The sequence below is a fragment of the Trachemys scripta genome, chromosome 2, assembly GCF_013100865.1.
Source record: "Trachemys scripta elegans isolate TJP31775 chromosome 2, CAS_Tse_1.0, whole genome shotgun sequence".
Lineage (NCBI taxonomy): Eukaryota > Metazoa > Chordata > Testudines > Emydidae > Trachemys > Trachemys scripta.
In genome coordinates, this window is record NC_048299.1 from 95,856,175 (window position 1) to 95,877,856 (window position 21,682).

At 40.8% G+C, this 21,682-nt stretch overlaps 1 protein-coding gene across 1 annotated transcript in view; it reads left to right on the forward strand.

Annotated features, from left to right (window-relative positions):
- CNTNAP2 (contactin associated protein 2) overlaps positions 1 to 21,682 on the forward strand; it is a 1,628,923-nt gene that overhangs the window by 1,340,152 nt on the left and 267,089 nt on the right. The window contains exon 14 of the mRNA XM_034761282.1: positions 10,684 to 10,840. Within this exon, the coding sequence (XP_034617173.1) occupies positions 10,684 to 10,840 (157 nt within the window). The remainder of the gene's footprint in view (positions 1 to 10,683; positions 10,841 to 21,682) is intronic.

Here is a 21,682-nt window from a genome sequence, read left to right on the forward strand (position 1 = left end):
GGCATATTAAAGAGTTGGGAAGTTTTTAGAACACAGGATTCTTTATTTTTCTTCATGCCAGCTTTTAAACCTGATCTAGAAAACTGGTGGATGTTTTGCTGTTCTGTCAACTTATTTGTGGTTGTACTAGTGCTTCCATCCACTTTTAAGGGCGGATCCCCAGCTCTCCTCCACCCACATACTCACTCTATACATCCTGCTTGGGTGAGCTCCTCGCTTTCCTTTTATTATTCCCAGTCTATTGCAAGATTTCCTTTTCTAGTTCGTTTAGATGTGTAGATTAAAAAAAATTGTTAGTAGCCAGGTCAGTTTGTCAATATGTGATTGGTTCTTCCTCTCTCTTCACCAAAGTGGAGGTGATAATTCTCCAAAAAAATTCTTACCACATTTCTGAGGTCTGTTTCTGTTTTTATTTTAATATTGTTTCCACCAGGTTTACTGGTTCAACATCACTCACTCACAACTTTAACTTTTCTTGAAAATTACTTTTTCTGTCTTTTCCATCCCCCCATTTTTGTTTACACATTTGAAACATTTTGAATACCACTGATGTATTGCAAGTACTGTGCTTTTTTTGTTTGTTTTTTCCTGAGAATTTACTTGAGCGGAGACTGTCCTTTGTCCTCAGATGATCCAGTGAGTTTACAGTAAGCAGTAATTTACAGCACCTAAAATTTGTTACTTTGCTAGGTATAGTTGTGACTGTGGTGATTGTGTGATGCGTTCACTTTAGAAACCAGCAAACTGTATCGTACAAGGACATCTGACAGCTGCTTTTTCCAGCTAAATATCACCACTGGGACTATGATCTCCGAGAAAAATAACAAGGCAGGTTTGGTTAGTATTGCTGCAGTTTGGAATGTGAGCCTCGAGGAGGGAGAAATCATTTGCACTGTACTGGCTTTTCAGACTCTGGGCCAAAGAGTGAATCATTCTGACAGCAAAATGAAGCTATCAAGAAGGCTTTTCCTGAGCTTCAGCTGGTCGCCATTCCAATGTGACAGTTCTCCCTCCTGCTTTTATTTTTTTAATAGTTTGCTAATTCTGAAAGAAGAATGGACACTTGTCTGAATGGAGCCAAGGGGATTTTAAACACGAGCAGATGTGGTCCTGTAAAGAAAAGTCGGGAATCTATCTTTGTTCATAAGTTTGTTCAGGGAGAAGTGTTGTTTAGCTTAGTGAAAAGGGCACTTAGATCAAATGTCTCATGGCTAGCATGAAATTTTGCATTTGCTGCTTTCCTTCTTCAGGATCTGCATGAAATAGCATTTTTGAAATCATATATTATAGAGATTTAAAAATATTTGCCTCAAAAACATCCTCTGAAAAATAAGCGGGCAAATGTAATGGGATAATGGGACACTTTGCACATGTTTGTTGTTCTGCAGTGGTCATCAAATTGAGGGCTGACTATCAAAACCAAGTAGAGAATTTTATTCCTCAAGCACATAATCAGATTTCTCTCTTCCCTGTCTTTACCATATGGTATCAGACATAGACAATAGGATTTAGGTCTAAATCAGTTCTCCCACTCTTTTGTGCACCAAGCCATAATTGCCAGGCTTCCTGCCAGGGGATTCAGTGAGGGATGATTGGAGGAATCCTTTCCCCAAGTCATGGAGTGGAAGTGGATACACTGTCTTTGACCAGAACCCCAAATCTTGGTTCAAAGGGATACACCAGAAGTCCCTTTGGAGCTGGGCTCCAGGAATCCTGAGACTCACCACTACTACACTGATTCCTCTACTCCTCTTCACAAGCTTATACAGCATTTCTAAATAAATACAATTGTCACAAAAAACAAGTGTCTGGGTCTGCTTATAAAAGATGCTCCAGCCCAGTGATGGTAAAGGAAAATAGAATTGATTAGACCTTCCCACCATGGGGAAAGAAACCAAAAATAAACAATACCGTGACAACAAAGGTTACCATAAATAACAACAAAAGGATATTAACCCATAATACTGCTAGTCTCATTAGCTAACTCTAAACCAAATGTCCCTAGTTATCTTCATTTGCCTGAGGTTTCTGCGGGGTTTTTTTATCCTGTGCCTCGGGTTCTCATTTGCCAGCTTGCTTCATTTGTATCTCCAGCTGGGCTTGGCTAAATCTGGCTCTTCTAGCCATTAGTCGTCTGGCTACCATCAGTATTAGTTTTTGCATAGGCTCATGCATTTGCTATTTGTCCTTTTCCTAGTTGGCCTTAAGGAAAGAATGCTGTAGTGATTAACAAACGAAGACAGAAACAAAAGAATGTATTCTCTTTAACACTTCATATCACATTCACTCATGCACTACAAAAAAAAAAAAAGCAAAGACAAAACAAGAAAGAGAACTGAATCTCAAAGGGAAAAAGAAACAGAAAAACCCATCACAGTCTGCTAACCAGACAAACCTGTCCCAAGCTTCCTTACAAATCATATATAGATCATTATTTACCAAAGAACTGGAAATACTCTCTCTCTCTCTCTCTCTCTCTCTCTCTCTCTGTATATATATACACTGTATATATATACAGTCCATACACTGGTATTTTTATGGAAAACTGCAAAACCGATCATTTACCAGCAGATTCTTATTTCAGTTATATCAGTGTAAATCCAAATAACTCCATTGATTATTGTCAATCATTTGAAATCACCGAAGCTGCCTAGGATTCGCACCAGTACAAATAAGAGCAGAATCTATGCTACAGAGAAGTATTTTCAATTTTTGCTCTTTTCCCATTGTGAGGCCAGTCAGCAGCTGTGTTTTCTTGTGCTACCACTTTCATGGCATTAGGCAAGGGCAGGAATCCTACTAAGTGTCCCATCAGCATGGCATTGGTGCCTGCATGTATCAATGGCAGAGCACAGAGACTGGCCATCAAAATGTCAATAAACTAAAGTAAAATAAAATAAGCATCAAATTAACTAAATCATCAGTGTGTACATAATGCAAATTTCATTGGTCATGCACTGGAACTTTGAAAGGAAATTTGCCTATTCAGAAAACACTTAATTGAAATGTGTGTGTTTATTTAACCTGTGAAATCCCCATCATCATCAAACCTGTGTGTTTGACAAATGGGAAATTCTCAAGTAGCAGTAACAACTGAGGGACAAACAGTGTGCACATTATAGACCAGATTGATTGGACCTGCATGGATTAGGGTCACAGACACACCAAAAGGGCACTAAAGAGGGGTTTGGTGAGAATGGGGCCATGGCCCAAGCACCCTCTATGTTTGGAAACGTGGAATCAAGTTGGCACGTTGCATCCTTTCAAAAAGTGACAATTATTCCACTAACATCTGGTCCCCAACAAGAATTCTGGCTGAGTCAGCCAGAATTTCTCCTGGAACTACAGCTGTACCAGGGTCATCCTCTCATGTGTGTGCATGTGTACACACACACACACACACACACACAGTTCAGGCCCTGGCTGAAAACCAAAAGTTAGAGGATAAAATTACTGTATGTTATACTGTAGTTTCACACAAAGCCAATAACATAATACGGAAGGTACCCTAAGAATATTACACACACAAAATGGCAGAATTCTACCTGCCCTTACACACACACACACACGTTTCCACTAAAAAGAATGGAATTCGCACTGGTCTCCCCACACACACCCAACCATGCACAGTTCCTGTTTAATCCCCATGTTGTCCTATGTAATGTAAGATAAACTATTTGCATCAATGAAGAAAATGTGCTGTAAAAGTTACAGCTATGTGGTATTGTGAATATTTTAGAAGGATATCTTTGGTCTTACCTTGCCCGTAACAAAGATTAGGCAGGCAGTGTATCTCCTGTTGTTTTACGCTATTCAGTTTACATAGAATTGAACAAAAGAGACCTTTCTAACAAAGAGTTAGAGCTGTATGGATTATGTGTTGGTTAGTGTAACAGTTGTTTGTTCCCTGGTACTTATTACTGATTTTTTTAACATGCAAGCTAATAGTTGGAGCTGTTCTGTAATGCACTCACAGCAAGCAGCTGTTCTTGTTATGTTTAGAGCAAAGGGATACAGCTTAGTAAATTAATTCTTAATTGTTTGTGGAGAATTAAGGAAGTGTAGTAATTAGAGATGGGCTCTAGCTGCAAAGTTTTCAATAGTCCTCTTTTTCAAAGGTGCTGTGCCATTGACTTCAATTGGACTTGCAGGTGCTCAGCAGGTCTGAAAGTCAGGTGCTGTGATTTTAAGGGCCAGCTAGAGGGAGCTCTGCAAGGGATCTGAGAAGGTTTCTGGCATCTACAGGCAAAAAGACTTGGGAATTCTTGCTCTGAGCAAGTTTCAGCTTGTCTCATCTCAGCAAGGAGACAGGTTAGCTGTGAACATATATCCATTTGTTTTGGGAACAGAACTGGCAAGGGGCCAGAGTAGATGGTAGTCAGGAGATGCACCAATGGCAGAGGGGAGAGGAGGTGGTAGGCCAGTGGTGAGCAAACTTTTTGGCCCGAGGGTCACTATAGGGTGACCAGATGTCCCAATTTTATAGGGACAGTCCCGATATTTGGGTTTTTTTCTTATATAGACTCCTATTACCCCCCTACCCCATCCTGATTTTTCACACTTGCTGTCTGGTCACCCTAGGGCCACATCGGGGTTGCAAAACTGTATGGAGGGCTCGGTAGGGAAGGCTGTGCCTCCCCAAACAGCCTGGCCCCCTCCCACTTCCCGTCCCCTGACTGCCCCCCTCAGAACTCCTGACCCATCCAACCCCCCCCCAGCTCCTTGTCCCCTCACCGCCCCCTCCTGGGACCCCCCGACCTTAACAGCTCCCCTGGGACCCCAGCCCCTATCCAACCCCCCCCGCTCCCTGTCCCCTGATTGCCCCGACCCCTATCCACACCCCCGCACCCTGACAGGCCACCCAGGACTCCCATGCTTATCCAAATCCCCCCACCCCCGTTCCTTGTCCCTTGGCCCCCAGAATCTCCGCCCCATCCAACTCCTCCACTCCCTGTCCCCTGACTGCCCCCCGGGACCTCCTGCCCTTATCCAACCCACCGGCTCCCCGCACCCTTACCATGCCACTCAGAGCAGCATATCTGGCAGCCGCACCACTCGGCCGGAGCCAGACATGCTGCCGCGCTGTCCTGCAGGAGCATGCAGCCCTGCTGCCCAGAGCAATGCTTGCCTGGGGGCGTAGCTGTGGGGGAGGAGGGACAGCAGGGAAGGGGCCGGGGGGTGAGCATCCCCGGCCGGGAGCTCAAGGGCCGGGCAGGACGGTCCCGCGGGCCGTAGTTTGCCCACCTCTCTGGTAGGCAGTGTTCTGTTGAGGTTCTTTGCAGGGTTAGATGAAAGCTTAATGAATTATGGGTGTTGTGGAAGACAGGTCAAGAGTATAGTCATCAGTACTCTGAGGGTTAAGTTCTCAATGGGAGCTGCTGGGTGCTGAGATCTTTTGAATATCTGGTTGCATTAGGTAAGTGCCTAAATGGAAGCTGAGATCTCTCAAAAAAGCAGCCCCAATTATGGGTGCTAATTGCTTCTGAAACAATGGCCCTAAACTGTTAATCATGTTTTTATTAATCAATGGCATTTAGAAATAATGAGTTCTATTAAATGTTCACTAGAATATAAAGTGTTCATGTGAAAGTTATATGTTATAAGACTATTCTACTATGTCAGAAATAAATATATTATTGACAGTTATGAGTTCTGTTCATACTACATTAACTTTGGTGGGAATGTTTTCATATTAAATGAAATGGTTCACAAGAAGATATATGTATCAGATGAGCAAGGAATGGCTTTTTTTTATGATACTCAAGATCTGTGGGAATATTAAGAGGCTCCCTTAGTCTATTCTCCTTGCCTGAATCTCTTGCTAGAGAAGGTACTCTGTCTCTAATAGAAAATCCTCATAGCCAGTTGCTTTAAAAAACTAGGATTATTAAGGGGGGGAACCTCAAAAAATTAGGTTAGAGTTAAAGTTTGATTTAACTAAGCATTAAAATGTTCAATTCATTTTCACCGAAGTCCAGCCCGGGAGTGTTAGAGGTGCTGGGCCTAGCGGCATAACCAGCAAATGTGCAGAAATTAAATGAGACAGATCTGAATTTTTAAAAAATGTGGTTCAAGCTTGGTGCTCCAGCCAAACATTTATATCCATCTGTGACGGGGCAGCCCCACCCCGCACTGGCCCCAGTGTCGTCAGACCAATAGCTCTGACAGAGGAAGTCCCGCCCCATTTGTACTGGGCATGCTCCAGATGCTCACTGAGTATAAAAGGAGGGAATTCAGCTCAGTCGGAGCTGGCAGCCGCAGGGGAAGGACTTAACTGGGAAGCTCCTGCAGAGGACCAGCCGACGCTCTTGAAGCTGCCAGGAACAGAGGCTTTTATAGGCCAGCACGAACCCCTACTGCGGGAGGAACCTGAGGAGGCGACGGATCCGGAGTTTCACGGAGAACCCTGGGATCTGTGGGAGACCCCAACTCCCCAGCCGGTATGGAGCGACCCAGGGGAGGTGACGGACTGGTACCTTGACCTTGGTAAGCCTCAGCGTGTTTCGGTAGGACCCCCTCGCTGAGCCAGTAGTAAGGTCCTACGGCCCTGCAACCAGGGGCGCTTATATGGACTTTGGCCCTTAGGCTGTGCTGTCCTGCAACCAGGGGTGGTTATATGGACTCTGGCCATTAGGCCGTGCTGCCCTGCGACAACGATTGATCCTATGGACTTTGGCCACTAGGCCGTGCTGCCCTGTAAGGAGGGGCGTAAACCCTCACACCATCCTTATGTAAAACCAGCCTTTTCCTTTCACTGTAGCGGTCAGTAGTGTTGCTACAAGGTGTAACTACCCACACTTCAGTATATCTGAGGCTGTTGTGCTGCCTTAAAGGCATGATACTTTTGCCCATTCTTCCAACACCAGTAGTCTGTCCTGACACCAGTATTGCTCTTCTGCAGCCAATGTCTGGGGGCTTGCAAGATGACTTTCCAGTGGTGGAAATCAGTGAGGTGGAGTCAGGGTGTAATCTAAGTGTACCTTGCTTTATTTGCATATATATATATATATATATATATATACACATCAGTCCTGAAATGAGATGGTAAAATGGCACACAGGGCCATTCTAGGAGTCTCAGCCCAGCACCAAAGCCCCGTTCCCAGGAAGCAACTCTGCTTCTGAAGAATTGACTCTAATCAGAGCTCAAGGCAGAGAGTACATTCTCCTGCTCCTTACCCAGCTCTTTCTCTCCTGATGCTGCCTCCTCACAAAACCTGGCACAACCCAAAACAGACAACAATACAGCATGTCTTCCTAACAGTCAAAGCTTGCTCGCACACTAAGAAAAATAACTTTGAAGACTGTGTATCAGTCCCACCTTGTGATGCCTACTATAATAATATATTTGATATAAAGAATGTATTAATATACATGGCTTCTTCCCCTGAGGTGGGTTTTTTCAGTGGGAGGGGTAGGGTTAACAAAAGTGCATGGCTTTTAAAACTCATCCGAACTACATTAATATCCTTAGCATAATAAGAGATTATCAAATATTTTGATATTTAGAACAATTTCCCTTGAATACTTGATCATCCTTCTTTTTTGGAGTTCACTACATTAGGTGTTTAGCTAGTTCCTTTCCCATTAGCACATAAACCTCCCTCCCTACATAGAAATAATAAGAAATGCACTGTAAAATGAGAGTGTACACACATCCTGAATGAATGATTATACCAATGCAAAATGGGATGGGGTTGGTTAAGGAGAAGGGTGGTTCTATTTCTAAAGGTAGGGTTGCTGCCACCTGGCAATAAAAATAATGACCTGTCCCATGATGAATCTTCCCTTGTTCTTTCCCCCTTCCCTTCTATTTTTCCCTTTTACCCTGTTCATCCTCTTGATACATACAGTATCTGATAAATTTGTTATACTCCGTGTATTAATATCTTACATGTGTATGGCATCTTTCATCCTGAAATTGGTTAGTCTCTAAGGTGCCACAAGTACTTCTGTTCTTTTTGCAGATACAGACTAACACGGCTGCTACTCTGAAACCTTTCATCCTGAAGGATCTCAGCAAAACTATGGACAAAAGCTTAACCTCACTTCTTTTGCAGTAGTGGGGTGAAATGGGACAAGATTCATTTGGCTGGCACAGGCCAGAATGGTTTAGGCGATGACAAGGGAAATGCATGGGGAGATGCATCTTACTAGTACTCTAAAAAACTGTGTTTGTCTTCAGTAATCTGTGATGCTGACTGCAAAATATGCACACGGGGGTGGGGAATTAGGATGCTCCAAAATAGCTGACCATAGCCCATTGACTTCAGTGGATTTAAGCATATGTGTAAGTGCTTTTCTGAATACAGATGTTTCTGCATAAGGCAAAAGTCCTTCAATTTTTATCGATTTATTTAGGAGGTTTTAAAAGGTAAATATCAGCAACAAAATGATAATCATTACAACGGTGATCAAGACAGCTGCATACAGATTGGTCCAAATCCTCTGCAAATCAGCATAGCTTCTTTGGAGTCAATAACTTTGAAAAACTACTCTGTCCAAGTTTCAGAACATGTTCTAGATTTAAAACCTAATACCAGCTATCATTAAAAGAATTGTAGCACACGCCATTCCTCCATCTATCTTCTGGTTTTCTATTGCGCCCATCATTATCGTACTTTAGTGCTACTTTGCTTTCATCTATTTGGCCATTTGCTTTCTTCTATTTTAAATATGTCTACTTGCGTCTGAATTTTTGAATCCTCGCTGTCTTTTGAAAAAATTAAGTAATTTTCTTTCCTTTTGGTACTCTAATTAGCAAGCTATGTTCCTACCTAAGTGCTGATAATTAGGAGCATGAGGTTTTCCTGTATCCAAAAGGTATGAACAAGCAGAGCTCTATTTCATTCACAGAACAGCTAATACTAAAGCATTCACAATATGGTACTTAAACTACAAGCTGTCCTCAAATATGGCAAAATTATGATATAACCTCCAAATGGCCAAATTGCTGTATCTGGATGCCGCATTAATTAAAATAATTCAAACATTAACTGGTGGAAAACACATTTACCTGTAAAATATCTCTGGTTAAATAAACTTTTTGCAAGCCAGAGCAATGTAACCTCATATCCTAGACAATTTTAATGCAGCTTTGAAATGATGCTAGAATAGTCACACAACGTATCCTTCTATAACCCTGAGCATTTTTAATACCTTTCAATGATAATCAAGTCACAGAAGCTAAAATGACCAATTTAGATCCTAGAATGGAGTCAGTCTATTACCATATCCATTACTGTTGCTGTGAAGTTTGGAGTGGCCATGCTGTGCAGCATAACAACAATCATAAAGCCCCAGGTGATGACTGCTTTTTCACATTACTGTATATTCAATAATGGGACTCTTGTATTATGTTTAACAATTCAAAAGCATTAAATAGAATGATTTTATTTTGAGGAGGGATTTTATTTGGTTGCTCTCCTGTCACAGAATTTAGTCCTCTCTGGGGCTCAGTGTGGTTTACTTTTAACACGTCTGGAGGATAGAAGAAGATTTACAGGGTGGAGGATGGAATTAGATTGTCCGGTGAATGTTTTTAGGGTTATGGATGCAGCTTCAGCTTGTACATGCGTGTGTGCAAAGCACAACAATTAAATGATTAAAACATGATTTCAGTTATATTTCTAAGAAGAAAAAACTGCATGGAACATTAAGGAGGATTTTACTTTTGAAAAGCTTAATAAGTAAAATACTTAGAAGTGGCCTCATTTCATTTAAGTTGAAAATATTGTTTATGGTACATTACTGGGAGGAATATTTTTTCTTATGTAGTAGTTATGTAAACCGAGTTTTATGATACTGTTGTAGCTTGGATGAAATCAATGGATGGAACTCTCTGAAGTCTATAGAATTATTCACATGCTTTAAAGTGCATACTTAAGTATTTTGCTGAATTGGGGCCTTGAACAGAGTCATCTCTGCTAAGAATACTTTTCAGTATAGAGTAGAATAGGGGTCTCTTCATCTGAGAGTAATGGGTTCGGTTGTCCAACAATATTATGTGGAAATGTACAGTAATATGGGAAAATTTAAGGTTACAGACTTTGTGCCAAGCAAGGTAAATATATCACAGGACTGGGTCTATGCAATGGAAAAGCTGGGGAGTGTTGACATCTCTTTGCAAAGACTGACTTTTTTAACTAATTTGTGTCTTACAGGAGTCCAGTAACACCTATTTAAAATTTGGTTTTGGCTAAATAGTCACTGGATAGTGTAGGTGTTTATTTTCCAGTGAAAACAAATTAGTTTCCAGTGAGGTGTTATTTTTAAAACAAAACAAATACATATTCCCCTACAGTAGCTGCAGCCCAGATATTGCATCATATGTCTAATGCATAAGAACTGGAATTTGAGATTGATGTGAACCCTTCCAGCCTGTTTAACTGTTCTTAGTTTATACAATAAAAATAAAGAGCATGAATAGCAAAAAGCAAAATAGATTTTAAGTTTCCTGTTGTATAATAGAAGGTGGTATGGGTACAGATAAAAAATTTGGTTTTAATCTGACAGTGTCCTTTAAATTGCAGTGGAATGTCTGTTCATTTATGATGGATATGTTGCTTTTCCAGCTGTGTGTTGTTAACACCACTTACATATTAGACAATTGTATCCAGCTGTGTGGCATTGTGGACCCCTATCACCTTTGATGCATCTAACCCTCCATTCTTGTTCTTTGCAGATGGGAATCCATACACCTGGTGGGTTGGAAAAGCCAATGAGAAGCACTACTATTGGGGTGGCTCTGGACCTGGCATTCAGAAATGTGCCTGTGGCATTGAACGCAATTGTACTGATCCCAAATACTACTGCAACTGTGATGCTGATGCTAAACAATGGTAAGTGAGTTGTTAAAACTATTACCAAAACTCTGTCATGGTCCTATGGTCTTACCCCTCACTTCTTAAATGGGTTTTGTGAAATCTGATACTCATAAATTGCTGCAGTTTGTTAACTCATTCCTTACTATGCTGAACACAATTAGCTTCAAGCCACTGGTTCCCTGGTTCCCTACTATTTTTTTTCCTGAAACAATGTGCCCTTGTCGGTAATAAGTAGACCTAGGGTGGCTTCTTCTATGGTTAGAGTCTTTATTTTCTGCATCATAAAGTTCAGTAATTTAGGAAACTTTTATGATGCACATTTGGCTGTATTTGTTATCCAACAGCCATGTGGTTAATGGCACAATAAGATTCTACATGATATGGTAATACTGTGCAATTCAGGAGGAGAATGGCCAACCTCTCTTAATAACTTTTATATTTATTGGCATGGCTGTGAGGGGTTTTTTTATATATAAGTGTTTGTTTGTAAAATATAAATACAGATCTTTTGGGGACCATCAGTATTCCAAATTACCTGTCTGTCTGGCTGTTCTATTTCTATAATGTCAGACTCCATGGTACCTAAGCAACATGCATGTCTATTGTATAAAAACAAACTCCCTTGAAAAAGGCTAAAACTACGAAGTCAAACACTCATAAGTAAGGCTGTGATTATATCATGGAGGTCACGGAAGTCACAGAATCTGTGACTTCTAAAGACCTCCATGACATCCTGGGGCTGGAGCTGTCAGCAAGCAGCCCCACAGATCTCAGCCGCTGGGCCACCAGCAGCTCCTAACCGCCAGCAGCAGGGGGACCCCAGAGCTCCCAGTCCCCACGGGCAGTGGGGGGACCCTGGAGCTCCCAATCCCCATGGGCAGATCCCAGACATCCTAGCCACCAAGGGTGGCAGGGGGACCCTGGAGCTCCCACTTGCTGCGGGCGGCAGGAGCCCTCCCCACAATGTCAAGCCATGAGAGGCGGCGAGGGGCACACCTGCAGCAGCTCAGGCGCTGTGTGTGCTCCTCCCTCCCCATTTTGCCAGGGATATTTTTAGTAAAAATCACAGACAGGTCATGGGCTTCCATGAATTTTTGCTTATTGCCTGTGACCAGTCTATGATTTTTACTAAAAATATCCATTGCAAAATCTGAGCCTTACTCATAAGTTAGGAAAGCCCATAATTAAGGCTGCCCTTGTAATCTTCATTCATCCTCCTTGGGCAGATCTATTACAATAGTTTTTAATTACTTCATAACATACTCTTTTCCCTACAGGATTCCTGCTTCATTCAGTACACAGGATGTATGGTGCTAAGATTGGATCGGAGTTCTGTAGTGAATAATTGTTCCTCTGTAGGAAGAACAATTGTAGGGAAAGTCCCACTTAGCCTCAGTATATATTATCATTAGCAAAACAACATGTGTTTCCCTAAACTTGTTCTTGGAAGCAGCTAAACTGTTTTTACTGAATCTTTCTAAAAAAATAGGAAGAGTTGGCAGTAACATTTGGCATAGCATGTTTTAATTTAAAATCTCTGTTTACAAATTTGATCTCTCTGTTCACAGATTTTGTTTTTCACACCTCTTCCCTTTTTTTTTTTTTTTTTGCTTTTTATAGTGATGCTTTACAATAAATAACATCAAGAAAACTTATTTTCTTTATAGGAAGGATGAATCTTGGTCTAACCTAAGGAACTTTTCTTCCCGCTTTTTTAAAAGTTAAGACGTTTGAGTATAATTGTTTGTTTCTTGTCATGTCTTGGAATATTCAGTAATCAATAGGATTCTTACTTTTATGAGCATATTTTACATTGGTAGCCACTTGTTGGTATTTGAAACAGTGGTTCATTTAATTTAGTAATTCATCGGACTATTCATGAATGGTGACATGAAACAGCCGGGATAAATATGGGAATGAAGTATGAAAAATACACAATGGGAATGTTAGAGGAATATTTGTAGGATCTGCAAGAATGATATTCTAGGATGGAGAAAAAAATCAAACAAAGAAATACTGGTTTCATAGCAAGCTTAGGAAATGCTGGGGTAATATGGTGTGAGGCATGTTACAGGATGAGCAATAGAACACTACAGAGATAAAGAAAGAGAAGTCAATACTAGACAGAGATAGTCATCAGGATATGATGCAGAGCTGAGGAGCTAGGATTACACAGAGGGAAGAGAAATAGCAAGTCATGCAGGGGACACTGACTGGAACACCAGCTAGATGTTCCAGTGTAGTAGCAGAGAGCTATGGTAATGACACAAGGAAGATATTGTCATAATAAGGAAAATTATGCCATTTCGGACATCTGTGCTTTTTCTTTGCTCGAGGCAATGACAGTGTGTCCATGTATAGCGGTTTCCATGTACTGTACGGTATATTAACTAATGCATCACTTGCTTTGAAGGAAATGTGCAGGGAAATAATTGACTATTGTGGCCTCCTTTCCTCAAATCCAGTAATAGTTGGAGTTTTTGGCATATTTCAGAAAGGGGCCCCCACAAAATCTCACCCTCCTCCCCATTAGCATGTGTGCCAAGGGTACAGAGTGGTGGATTTTATTCATTTCGTTTCCAATATGAAACAAATTATTTATTTATAACCGTAAGCAAGGAAAGAGACTACACCATTTGACGAGCAAGCTGCACTTTGCTGGAAACCGTTACAATTATTTTTTATGGGAACTGTTCCAATTATCTATTATTATAGAGTAATGTTCAATGTGTATAATCAGAAGCAGGGATGAAGTTCTAGAAGGTGAGACTGGAGGCAATGTCCTCTAGATTTTTTTTTTTGAATGCACATCTTTTGGTGCCATCTAATCCATGCCAAAGTCAAAACATTTGCTTTTCAGAAGTATTTTGTTGAGCCTCCGGGATGAGGCATCTCTGACTAGGATGATTTAGCAGTATCTGGAGATCACCCCAACCCTCCATTCAATTTAGTGGTGACAGAATGTTAACAGGGGTCCCCAATGCATCATTGTTCAACTTTCGGTTCCAGGCAGCATAGCAGCTGCCTGAGTTGGGACTTTCCTGCATCAGTGTCTGCAGCAGTACTTTCGAATTTTGGCACTAATGGCTGTAATTGGGAAGAGACTGGAACAAGGAGCCAGGAAAAGGGGAAACTGAGGCTTGGGGTGGGGGGTATGACTGGAAGCTGAAGGAGAAGAGGAGAGACAGATTGGATGAGGAGCCAGGATGGGGAAGCTGGGAATAGCTGGACAAGGAGCCTCGGAGTATGGAGAGACATGCAGTTACTGGGGGAGACTGAGCCTCGGAAGGAGAGCCCAGAGTGGAAAACTAAGTGTGGTGGGGCAAGGGCACTGGGGCTGGGATGCAAAGCCTGAAGAGTGAAGATTGGGATTAATTAGGGAAAAAGAATGGGACTTGTATGATGATCCAGGGGTGGGAAAGAGACAGGTAGGGATAGGATGGACAGAATGGGACACAAGGGGGAACAGGTAGAAGAGTCATAGCACATGCTTCTCTCCAGAGGCAGCAATGGAACCCAAGATTCCAGTCTCAGTATTCCCGTGCAGTCAATAAAATACATGTGAAATCCACTGACAAAGTATTGCATCCCCGTCTCGTCCACACAGAGGATGATAACATAGTACTCCTACCAGTTCCTCCACTAACTCAAATGGCAGAGGTCTGTGCGGTGGATTTAAAGATTCTTGTCCTGCTGATGAACCATATGGGTATCAATATGATGTCACATATTGGAATTTCTGGGGAGTTTTTTCAGTTTGCTTTAAAAAAAAACTACTGAGAAGTTACACACAAACTTAATTAAAAGAATATTAAGATTACAAAGTTAACTACTCAAAATGTAGGAAATGCCAAAATTAAGATAGCCTGTGAAACCTTAGTTTGTCCCCCTTGTGCATATGGATCATGAAGTGTTTAATTACATGATCATTTACTATATTTTTCTATAGGATTCCTGCTCATTCATTGCTCATGATGGACTGTTCTGGGATGTGTAGTAAAGGAGGATGTTGCCTTTAGGACCCCTGCCTTGTTTGTTGCAGAAGTTGGAAGGTGTGTAGTGAATGAGGCAGGGGATTGCAGAAAGAGGAAGTACTGTCTCATGGTTAATGTCATTGAATGCTGCCCTGGAGAACTGGATTCTATCCCTGCCTCTGCCACAGAGCTTCCTATGTGATGCTGGGCAAGTTACTTCAACCAAACTTTTCACAGGTTGTCAATAATTGTGTGTTCCTCCTTTTCTGGGTGCCCAATTTAAGACATGGGGGTCTGATTTGCAGACTCAGCTATGTTTGAAGTCAATGGAAGTTGTACTTTGAACATACAAAGTGCTGTATAATGCTAAGTACTCTGCAAAGTCAGATCTCATATGTCTCAAACTGGGTGCCCAAAATTAGTGAACACATTTTACCTTAATTTCTCTGTTCCCCAACTGTAAGAGGGGCATAATATCACAGGGGTGTTGTGAAGATAAATTAATTCATGTTTGTGAAGCACTCAGATACTATAGTGATGAGCACCATAGAAAAGCCCATGAAGAAATGAAGCATTCTGTATTCGGAGCAGGGCTTGAATAGAGTGCAGGAAATAAGGCCACTGAACAATGAAGATAAAACAAAATATTTAATAGCTGCTCACTGAAGGAGCATGGTCTAGCCTGTGCACTGAATGGGGCAAAGGTCCTGGGAGAAAAAACTATGTAACGATGCAATTAAAGACTATCATAACACACATGTAAATGGAGGATGAACTAAGGTTGCTTGGGCAACCGTAATTCTTACATTTCCTAAGTTTTGAGTGCTTAACTTTGAAACCTTAATATTCTTTTAACGTAGTTATGTTATGTGTAATATTAAATAGTGTGGAGTCTTTAACATACTGTACCTGCTATAAGTGATATTCAAAGGGTAATGTGTGCAATGCCCTCTATACACACTAGACAAGGTACCTGTGGACTTTAAGAGCTAATTTTGATTTTCTCTGCTTTCATTTTGTGTCATAGCCCTGATGCCTCCTAAACCTGGATGGTTTCTGTGTTAATGTTTTTAGAAGTACTAAAAATTAGCTTATAAAGCAAGAGTAGGAAAAATGAACAGTGTAAACCACATAAATGAACTGAAGACTTCAGAAGATGTAAAATAGGACATAAAGTTACAATAAAGTTATCTACAGTGGCTATATGGATGTAATGGGGCCTGGCTAACCTAAATAAATAAATGCATAGTTAGGATTAGTCATAAAGCTGTAATGATGTATAGACTCCTAGACTTTAAGGTCAGAAGGGAGCATCATGATCATCGGCTATAGTGAGCTGAATAACTGTTTGCAAGATAGCTTAACATGGTTTACATGCAAAGCTTATTAATAGTTTAAATATTCTAGACCTCTGTGGATTGTAAACTTGGGTGAATTGTAGACTCCCAATTGGGGTTTTAAAAAGCACTCAAACTGAATGTTGTGGATGGTTATATTTTATTCCCTATTTTGCAGCCTCTGATTGCACCTCCTGGTTTAAGACATGCTGCTGTGATGACATCACGAATAGTGCCATCAGAGCAACACAAAGGAAAAAGTCACAGACTACACACACACACACACACACACACACACACACACACACAGCCTTAGCCTTTGAGACAGTATGAGAAACCTGTTCACAGGAGCACACACACACCTTTGAGACAGTGTGAGAAGCCTGCTCACAGGAGTAGGAAAAAGCATTATGCAGCCACCCAAAGGAAAGCAAATGAACAAGTGCTGTCTGGCAGTTTGCCCCAGCTTTGCAACTTTGCAGAAGCTGAAGTGGATGGGCAGGCCACTTACAGCTCCTTTTCTGCTTTGGCCAGCCCTTACACCATCACTTCCACCTTGCAGATAGGTTCTTCCTGTCAGCCACGCAGCGCTTGACAGATTTGTCCCCATCTTTCTCTCCATCTAAGTGGAGCAGAAGAGACAGCAAAGAAGACAGTGGATAGTTTGGCTGTGGATTCAGCAGACATAACTGTGCTCATAAAAGCAGCCCCTAGTGGTCAGTGGCTATAACAATGGATCATAGGCTTGGTAGAATTTGATTTTTATTTTATGATTTGGACAGTTTATTTTTAAGCATTTTTTTCTGATTTTTATCAATTTACATTTTCATAGTTGTGGGGAATTATAAGACGGAAGGGTCAGACAAAAACTACTTAATGACAGTAGACAATCAGATTCAACAAGTTAAAGCTTCTAACTATTAAAACACAAATTCTCAACCTCACATGTTAAAATATACTAAGTAAATATCCCTAGATCAAACTCTAATAAGTTCTCAAGCACCATTTTTCTTACTTTGCCTATCTGTACATTTCAGTTATTATTGATAGAAATATTTTTTCATCAGTGTTTGTGTGTTTGGTGAAATTGACATTGACTGACATTTACTAATGAAAATCTAATCCTTCCAAGACTAATCATAGCACAAAAACTGTGTGGCACAGGGGTTGTATCTTCATATGTGTTTGTGCAGTGCCTAGCACAATGGAGTCTCAATAGTGATTGAGATCTCTGAATGCTACTGCAGTATAAATATTAAGTAATAATAAAAGTGGCAATGCTGCACAAGGAGAGAAAAACAGACACAGAGAAAGGATAGGGTTGCAAGTGCTTCACCTTCAGCTTTAATTAAGTTAACATTGATCTCAGTGAAGTACCTATTATTCGTGCCTGCTATGAAATTACGCTTTATATAAGTGAACCAGATTGCATGAAAAGGGTTCAGCTTGCTTGGTCTAACAAAGGTCACTCATTCAAGAGCTTATAGTCAATGCTTAATGACAAGATTGAGCCTTGGTCTCAGGAGGATAAACAGTCTGCCTACCCCGTAGAATCATTTGCTACTGTTGTCTGCATCAAGTGCTTCCTTAAGCAACTGCTAGACAGAGCTTTCCTAGATTGCATATTGTTAGATTAAATGCATTAAATTTCTTATACTGAACACTATTATTATTTATATGGTATCATGTCACTGCAGAGATAGACATGCTGTACTAAGTACCTATCCCAGAAGCTACTAGGAGGGTTAGTTTGTTGGTTTTGAATAGCAGCCATCATCATATTATATAAGACGACAGTATGAGTTAGTGCAGTACAATGCAAATAGAATAAGAACACAGTCATTACAGACAGGTATAGAATGAGTAGGGTTGATGAGTATTGATTGAGATGCTGATCTTTTGAGAGGTGTTTGGTGGTCTTGGGGAAGATGAGAGTAGCAACCGAGAAGAATTAGAGCCAGGATTGGAGAGGTGTGGGTAATATCTATGAGAAAAGTGGTGGTTTCCAAACTAACAATGAATCAGACAAATGTCAGTATTGGGGAACAAATGAAGGGAAATAACACTGGGATGTCAGTAAAGCAAAAGTAAATTGTTGATGAAGTAATTCAGGACCACTTTATCATCAGTGCTCTTGACTCTGGGAATAAATCAAGTGGCTGCAGACAGCCTAATTTTCTTGTTTATCCTCAGTCACACTTTGGAAATCAAAGCTTCTTCCTCCAGTGTCTTTGCAAAATTCTCTTTTATTTGTGTAAAGTATTTGACAGAGCACTCTACAGCATACAACATTCCTTTACTTAATAACTTTTAGTTTACCCTTTAGCAAGGGCATGGAAGAAAGTTTCACAGGATATAAAAGATCACTAAGGTTTACACGTGATGTGTGTTAGTGGTTGGATTACGGATTGGGTGCTGGTATTCAGGTTCTGCTCATGGCTGTGTCAATGACTCACTGTCTGACCTTGGGCAAATCACTTAAGGCCAGATTTTCAAAGGTATTTAGGTACCTAAAGATGCAGATAGGTGCCTAATGGGATTTTCAAAAGTTCCTAAGCATTGAAATCAATGGCTCTTAGGAGCCAAACTCACTTAGGGTGTGTCTACCTGAGGATACACAGGAAAATTAATTTAAATTCACTTTTAAAGTGAATTAGTAAACAGCATTAAATCTCTGTGTGGACACTCTTGTTCAGAATTAAAGTGGCTTTAATTCACTTTGAGAATGAAGTAAACTGAATCAAATTAAGGCCACTTTAATTCTGAGTAAAAGTGTTCCCATAGGGAATTGATGTGGTTTAATTAATCCACTTTAAATTCACACCTTTGGTTAATTCTGATTAATTTTCCTGAGTATCCCTGTGTAGACAAACCCATAGTCACTTTTGAAAATCCCATTAAGCACCTATTTGCATCTTTAACCACCCAAATAGCTTTGTAAATCTGACCCTTAGCTTCTTGGGGATATGTCTACACAGCAAAGAAAAACCCTGGCTGGCCCATGCCAGTTGACTCGGGCTTGTGGGGGTCAGTCTACAGGGCTGTTTCATTGTTGTGTAGACTTTTGGACTTTGTCTGGAGCCTGAGGACCCTCCCACCTTGCAGCATCCTAGAGCCTGGGATCCAGCCTGCATCTACACGTCTACACAGCAATCACACAGCCCTGCAGCTCGAGCTCTCGAAGCTGAGTCAGCTGACACAGGCCAGCTACAGGTTTTTCTTTGCTGTGTAGACCTACCCTGAGCTTTTAATTCAGAGGTTCCCAAACTGTGTTCTGTGGAGCACCTGCTGGTGGTTCACAGAGAACTGTTGGTCATGATTCTGGCTCCTCCTACTCATTTCCATTTGCTGAACATACATTGGATACTTTGCTAGCATTACTTTTCCATGTCTATAATTACAGTAGTTTCCACCAATGCTATGTGAACGAGAATGGGGTCGTGATTGGTCCACATAACCTCCCATAATAGTAGGTTAAGGGTGAGAACCCCCGCCTTAGTTGACCGTTCTGTAATATGTATCTGCAGTTTCTCACCTTTGTGGTGAAATGTCATTAATCACCGTTTATAAAATCATTTTGAGATCCTTGGGAGAAGCAGAGTTGAAGAAAACCAATATAAATATATTCAAAATAACTAGATTGACTAGTTTCAGTGATGGACATGCACAATTGCATATGGCTAATTTATCAATGAAAGTATCCAAATTGTACACACATATGTTATGCACCTAATTTGGCCAGTTGCACTTCAAAAATCAAGTATGTTTATACATAGATTAGCCACATACAATTGTGCAAGCCATCCATTTCACATTGTTTCATTTTTCCAGTATTGTATAATCAGGGCACAAACAACCTTAATTCTAGCATTTCCTAACTTTTAAATGCTTGATTTTGCAACCGAGCATTCATTTAACATTTTTTTCTGGGTAATTATATACAGGGAGAATGCTAAATGCTGACTCCATAACATAACAAGAAATGGAATTAGCTCTTTATCTACTAACATCTATGATATTCTGATGTTTTGCATGGCATCATATGGGCATGATCGATCTCAGTTTCCCAGAAATTGATGAAATTTTGTAGAATTAGGCCACTTCTTTGAAAAATATGATTCAACATTTTCACAAAGTCCTAAAGTCATCTTGCAAAATGACAGGCCAGAAAACACAGAGGACAGTAATAACACCTGTTCGGTTTATAAAAGCCTGAAATAGCAATACCCGTGCTGTTTTTTTTATTTTCTTTGCTATGCTTACAGCATAAGCCAGATCTTTTAAAACTGAGAAGTTGATTGACTTGATTGCTGTTCTTTCCCTATCACACAACCGAATAGCCTTATTCTAGTTTCTCAGGTGTGACTTTGCAAGTTTCCCTCTAGACCATTATTTTCATTTTTGGTGCTAAAAAGATAAGGAGCTAATTCCATTTCTTGTTATGTTATGGAGTCAGCATTTAGCTCTCTCTCTGTTTATAATTACCCAGAAAAAAAAAGGTTAAATGAATGCTCGGTTGCAAAATCAAGCATTTAAAAGTTAGGAAATGCTAGAATTAAGGTTGGTTGTGCCCTGTTCTCAGAAACAGCTGAGCCATTTTGGCTATATCATCCAAATAAAATCACACTGAGGCATACACCCAGTGTGGGAAATTTCAGCACAAAAGGGAAAAGTTTGTCAAAGTTCTAAGCAACTGCAAACAGGGTCTTTATGATGGAAAGTGTTGGGAAAACGTAGTAAGTGGTGCTACCAGCTCCATCTGTAATAATCTATTTTATACAGCACTCTTCATCATTTGGATCTGACATTCAGCTGTTCAGTGGGTTGGGTGTATACTAAGGGTAAATGCTAGGCTTATTGAAGTTGTGTGGATTCTATGGGAGCCATTACATTTACCCCTGTCTAGCCTCTACAGAAATAGAAAGCCACAGAGATCTCAATTTTCTGGCAGTTCTCCTGCTATCTGTCACCACTGAGCATTTCCAGCCTCTTTTCTGCTTCCCCAGAAAGTGGGAGTTGAATGCTATCATTACTGATAGTCAGGGATTGAGTAGGAGACTAAGATAGCAGTTAGCAAGGAGTGGAAAGAATTTGCCCCAGTGCCAAAATCGTGCAACAAATCCACTTGCTAAGGGAAGTAACATCTTTCAGATTACTATCCTTTGTAATGCAGGAGCACCTAAGAGCTCCAGTCTTGGGCCAGGACCCCATTGTGCTAGGCGCCATACAAACACACACCAAAAAGACAGTTCCTTCCCTAAGAATTTGTAAGATAAGTTGTGAAAGTGATGTCCAATGACCCATTATAGTGATTAAAGGTTCTTTTGTTGCTCTTAGGAAGTAGGGTGACCAGATCACACAGGTGAAATATCAGGATGGGGGGGGACAATTTGCATCCCGACCGAAGGTAGGTTGGGACGTGGGACAAATAAGCAAATATCGGGACAGTCCCGATAAAATCGGGACGTCTGGTCACCCTATTAGGAAGTGGGAGGGTCAGGGATACAGTAACCCTTACACTACAGCAAGTGGTTGAGACCTCAGTT